This window comes from Grampus griseus (genome assembly GCF_964374135.1).
Source record: "Grampus griseus genome assembly, chromosome: 6".
In the NCBI taxonomy this organism is placed as follows: Eukaryota; Metazoa; Chordata; class Mammalia; order Artiodactyla; family Delphinidae; genus Grampus; species Grampus griseus.
Genome location: NC_139000.1, coordinates 1705357 through 1711356, shown reverse-complemented (window position 1 = coordinate 1711356; position 6000 = coordinate 1705357). Strand labels below are relative to the sequence as shown.

The window sequence follows — 6000 nt, the reverse complement described above, 5'->3', positions numbered from 1 at the left end:
GCCCCACAGGTTGACTGACTGTATCAGAAAACCCAGAGTTCACCCAGAACTTTGGTAGGAACGAGCTTTCCAGCACTGGGCCGGGAGCGCCTCTACATCTTCACTGAAAACCATCAAATTCCGCTGACTTCAACAGGACTGTTATAAAATGACGGAGAAGTTGTCACACGTCTTGTCCGCATAAAGGAAGAAGTTGCAAAGCGTCCCTTCTCTAGAAGGATGTGATTCTCTAATAAAAGGGACGTTAGTCAACTAGAAACCACAGGAAATTTCTCTACAGCAAGGAGCCGGGGACACTGACCGAGAAACAAGTCACGACAACCTCACGCAAACGTGACCATAGAAAGCAAATTAGGTAATTACTTTATTACATCTTAGTGCTTTCTTAAAATAAATATAATAATATAATATACAACATACAGTGAGAAATAAAGCACACGTGTGAACGGCATAGTACCAGGAAAGTTCACTCAGGACTGTTTAATACTCAGCACTGGAGAAACCGCACAGCTTTGTTACCTATTTACAGACAGAGCTGCTGGCTACCTATATATACAAACCCGACCGGGAGCGGGCAAGGCCCTGCCGCTTCTGTACCACGTCCCCTCCATCCTCATGGACGCAGTCCGCTCACCTTTTCGTCTAAAATTACCAGTATACTTTGTCTTAACTGTTTCTCTCCACTGATCTTCAGTTTCTTTCTGCAGTTTGAGATAGATTCAAGTAACACTCCCAAGAAAATATGTGCAAAACTAACATGGGACTCCAGAATCTTCCGGCAGTCGGGTCAGCTGGTCAGTTGCACAGGTGTCGGCAGACTTCCGGTGCCGTGCGGAGGCCGGGCAGGAACGTCTGGTCCCGAGAAGCCCTAGTGACTGTCAGGGCCGCCGTGGAGAGAACCCGGAGCATTCCGCTGACTTGGAGCTCCGAGACGGCCGCAGATAACCCCTTTAATTGTCTTTAAGCAGGCGACACAACGAGATGCTCTATCTAACCCGAGAACCGCACGCTTCCTGCTCCTCCAGAAGCAAGAATCAGGACGGGTGAGTGACGACGTGATAAAAACACTAAAAGAACCGTCCGCGTAAGTGCATCGCCTTTTAAGAGAAACATGCTCAGAGTGAAAAAGATTCTACTTTACCAAAATCTGTCTTTATTAAAGTGAACAAATCGGGAGCACACCATCCCAAACGTAATGAACGCGGGCTGTAATCGGCTCAGCTTTTCCTATTTTCCACTAGGCAGGCACCAGCGAGAGTACCATTCACCATCCTCGTGATCGCGTGTCGGCGAGAACCCCTCCGTACTTGTAAACGTTATTTTAGCAGAAGACAGACTTTGCAGATTTCAGTGCTTTTAGTGAACTGGTATTTTCAGTAAACTTTTTCTGAGCAGCAAGGAACAAGAATTTTTTTCAGAAATCTTAGAATTGGATATAAACGTTGGCAGTAGACACATCAATAAATATACAGTTTCTCAAATGAAAACGACTTCCCCAACACGAGCTCCTTCCCTACAGACATTCAAAAACCCTGACCCAAGATCGAGGCTCAGTCCTATCATCTCGCGAGATTACAGCTGGCCAGCAAGACGGCTGTCAGGTCATGTGCAAAAGGGGGTGAGGTGAGAGGCAAGAAAGCAAAGGAAATCACTTTTAATTTACACCGAAGGAGAACTTCAAGTAAAAGGAATCCGCTGCCCGGAGCTCCTGGGCACGCGCCCCTCGTCTGGGAGCCTCCGCGTAGCAGTGACCACAGCAGCCGCGAGCTGCTGGAAACGGAGCTGAGTCCTCACTCCAGCTCCACCTGCCGTCCTGTGTGCTGGGACCTAAGGGAGGGTTTTCTCGTGTTGTCTAGAAGTCTCTGAAAAAGGTCTGTGATTCTGCACACTTCGTACCCAAAAGGATGAAAATAATAAATATCGACCTGGCCGGCGCGTCCTCAGACTCCTGCCGCACCAGGGTCATTTACGAGTCTGCGTCTTCTTTGGCACCGAGGGCCGCTTGGGCTGCCACAAGTGGTTATGAATGGTGAGCGCGTCCACGCTGACGGACATGGTTTTGGCCGGGATCAGGTTAAACTGTTTTCGGTCTGAGCTGTATTTATACAGTTTGTCGATCATCTTCTTGGTGATGCTCTTTGGCCCCGTGCCAGTTAGTTTGTAGATTTCTTCAGTGTCAGGATAGTAGCAATAAAGTGCCCTGAACTGGCAGCCAGCATCACGAAACAGTATGATGTAGTGATTCGCGTCACACTTCTCCAGCTCCTGTGTGGAGGGAGTGAAGGAGAAGAGACAGGGAACGTGAGTCCCTCCCGCAGTCACACCGCAGCATCCACCGTCCTGACCAGGAGGCCCGCGGCCAGCTAACCGCCCACCCCGGGGCAAGCTTTCTAGGACACAAAGCTACGGGCTATCCGTTCAGTGGAGCACCAACTACCACTGAGATATTTTACTTCAGTCCAGGTATCCAAGGAAAAAAATGCTTTTAACATTAAGTGAAAAATCACATGAAAAGACGCTGGACATCATTAGCCATCAGGGAAATGCCAATCGAAACCACAGTGGGGGGCTTCCCTGGCGGTGCAGTGGTTAAGAATCCACCTGCCAATGCAGGGGACACGGGTTTCAGCCCTGGTCCGGGAAGATCCCACATGCCTTGGAGCGACCAAGCCCGTGCGCCACAACTACTGAGCCTGCGCTCTAGAGCCCGCGAGCCACAACTGCTGAAGCCCACGCGCCTAGAGTCCGTGCTCCGCAACAAAGAGAAGCCACCGCAATGAGAAGCCTGCGCACCACAACGAAGAGTAGCCCCCGCTCGCCGCAACTAGAGAAAGCCCGCGTGCAGCAACGAAGACCCAATGCAGCCAAAAATAAGTAAATAAAATAAATTTAAAAAAAAGACAAAGTTCCATTTAAAAAAAAAACAAACCACAATGGGGGGTACTTCCCTGGTGGCGCAGTGGCTAAGACTCTGCACTCCCAATGCAAGGGGCCTGGGTTTGATCCCTGGTCAGGGAGAGAACTAGATCCCACATGCATGCAGCACCTAAGAGTCCACATGCCGCAACTAAGACCCAGCACAACTAAACACATAAATATTTAAAAAAAAAAAAAAGCCACAAGGGGGTAGCACCTCATGCCCACTAAGCTAGAGTCAGCGCAGGTGCTGGTGCGGAGAAGCAAGCGCTCATTTTCCGCGGGTGGAGGGGAGGCGACACAGCCTCTGTGTCGGCCAGTCAGTCGGCCAGTGGTTCAAAACGTCACACAGAGTTACCACGCGACCCAGCAACTCTTCTCTCAGTTAGACACCCGAGAGAAGTTGAAACACGCACGCACGTAAAACCTGCGCACAAACGCTTCCAGCCGCGTTACTCGTAACGGCCCAAAGTAGAAACAATCCAAACGTCCATCAGCAGGTGAAAGGATAAACAAAATGGTCCAGACGCACAACGGGAAGCTGTTCAGTCACAAAAAGGAACAAAGCGCCACCACACTTGCTACAACTCGGAGGAACCTCGGTAATATCGCGCCGAGCGGAAGAAGCCGCCCCGAGAGGCCACCTCAGGCGTGAGTCCCTTCACGGGACGTGTCCAGAAGAGGCGAACACACAGAGCGGACCGCAGACCTGTGGGGCCGGGCGCCGGGGGCGAGCGCGGGGAGCGGCCTCGGTACAGGACCCTTCTGCGGGGGGCAGCTTCTGCGATTAACTGGTGACGGCCGCCGCCTGGGGACAGACTAGCAGCCCTGAACTAGCACTGAAGGGGGGACCTCACGCTGCGTGAGCGATCTCTCGATAACGCTGCCGCAAAAGAACCTGAGGCAGGCACGACCGTCAGTGCTTGTTACAGCGTCTGCCGTACCGTGTGCTCAACTCTAAGAAATCACTAACACAAAAACATTTTAAAACAGATTCTCCTCGTGCTTGAAAATGTCTAGTTTCGTTTTCTACCCCTGCAGCTCTCTGAGCATGGGCCAGGGTTCCTGACACCCTCTCCGGGTCTCTGCTTACTACGTTATCTGCCTCTTCACCCGCCCCTCAGGGTACAATGCCATTGTCCAGCGGCCACGGGACACGTGGTCTGTAACAGATAGACTCGGAAGCGGGTCACACCCAGCTGTCTTCTACGTAGCCAGGAGCTAAAAAGATTCGTATGATGTAAAACAATGCCACTCTTCTCACTGTTTTTGTTTTAGAAAACTAATTTTTCACAAATAGATACTATTCTTTTCAGAATCTAACAGGCTTGTTGTTTTTTAAGATAAACAAATATATTTATAAAATTAAGAAGAAAAAGCAAAATTTAAAGCTGCAAGTATAATACTGATTTCAACGACATAAAAACCGTTCAAACGTGAACAGAACTAGAGATGCAAAGACACATCCAGGCCCCCGGGCCCCACCATCCGCAGGCTCACCACGGCCCCGCCTCCACCCTCTCGCACCCATCCCTGCCGGCAGCCGCTCAGGAGGCCGTGGCTCACGGCCGTCCTCTGCCCACAGCTGCATTCACCCCCTCACCCAAGGCAAAGCCAGGTCCCCTTCGGCCCACAGAGGCCCGACTGGAGCTGCCTCGTGACCTCTGACCCCCAGCTCCCCGCTCCAGCCCCAACCAGGGGATCAGTCCCACCTGGAGCCCGTGCGCCTCCCTAGATCTGCGGGGCACCCTCCCCGCTCCAGGCCTCTGCTCAAATGACACCTTCGAGTAAGACCCACTGACCGACCAGCCTACTGACCACTGCAGCCACCCTCGGGCCCGCGTCCTGCTCCCCTTTCACTCTTTCCAGACCGCGGCCAGAATCAGCACCACCCACTTTTGTAAACAGGTTTTTGGGGACCGAGCCGCCCTCTGGTCAGTCTGTGGCTGTCCTCACGCTGTGACAGCATAGACGGGCAGACCCGCCGGCCTCCAGAGTTTCTCGTGCGACTGCTCTGTCGCGGGGCCGCCTCGTGCCTGGGACCGTCAGCTCCACAGCCAGGCCTTCGCGTCTGTCTGCTCCTGGACCAGCCCAGAGGCTGGAGCAGCTCGGTGACACGTGAGTGGAGAGGAGCCCCGCGCCCCACACGCTGCCCCTAGCCGGGGCGTCAGTCAGGTCACGGCACGCAGTCCTGACCTGGACCCTCCTTCCACATCTTCTACCTGCTGAGGCCACCACCACTCACCGTTAGTGACCGAGGGCTGCCGCCCCCGGGGAGCAAACAAGTCAACCCAACAGGACAGAAACGACCAGCATTTTGCCCCGAACTCCCACTTCTCCAGCTCAGAGCTGGGGTCCCTCCTGTCTCCACCCGACACCACCTCCGACCCCCGCCCCCCCGCAGACACCCTGCCCTCAACACCTCAAACTAACTCAAGAAATCTCACCCACTGCCACTGCCCCGCCCCAGAGGGCCTGCCCTGGACCCCCAGCCCTGACCCCAGTGCAGCCCCCTCCGTCTCGCTGGTCTGAATCCCGCTCTTCCGCGGGGCCGTCCCAACCGCGAGGGCCTGGGACACGAGTGTCCTGCGTGTCCTCACACACGAGTCACACACGTGCAGGACAGCAGCCTCACGTGTCAACAATCGGGATGCTCTCCTCTAGAAAGAGCCCTCATTTATAAACACCCTTATCCTACATAAAAAACGGGGGGTGAAATTCGATACTTGCCTCTAATATCGAATTCTTGTGCGGTTCGTTCACCTTTCCGGCCAGACAGCAATGGGATATGGCGTTGTGAATAATCGGCTTGTTGGATTTGCTGCTAGGCTCCTTAAACAGCTTGGGACCTACGAAAAGCAGGCCAAGATTTGCAAAATTAATATTCACAGCACACACACACACACACACGCACGCACGCACGCACGCACGCAAGAAAGGCGGCAATTCTGTAGAACCAAGCAGCGGGCAGGCTGAATTAGGGATGTTCGTAATTTTTTGAAAATGGGAAGAGCCACTTCAAATCTGTGACAGAATTCTAAGTTACAGATTTTAAATAAACTAAGGAAAAGACTACAGTAAGTA

The 6000-nt window shown here is 52.8% G+C and overlaps 1 protein-coding gene across 8 annotated transcripts in view; it reads right to left on the bottom strand.

Moving 5' to 3' along the window:
* Positions 1–346: 346 nt before the first annotated feature.
* Positions 347–6000, bottom strand: part of CAMSAP1 (calmodulin regulated spectrin associated protein 1) — a 55172-nt gene continuing 49518 nt past the window's right edge. For all 8 annotated transcript variants that reach the window (XM_082655740.1, XM_082655741.1, XM_082655742.1 and 5 more), the window contains 2 exons: positions 5647–5765; positions 347–2265 (listed from right to left, as the gene is read on the bottom strand). In XM_082655740.1, the coding sequence (XP_082511866.1) occupies positions 1963–2265; positions 5647–5765 (422 nt within the window). In that variant the 3' untranslated portion in view covers positions 347–1962. The remainder of the gene's footprint in view (positions 2266–5646; positions 5766–6000) is intronic.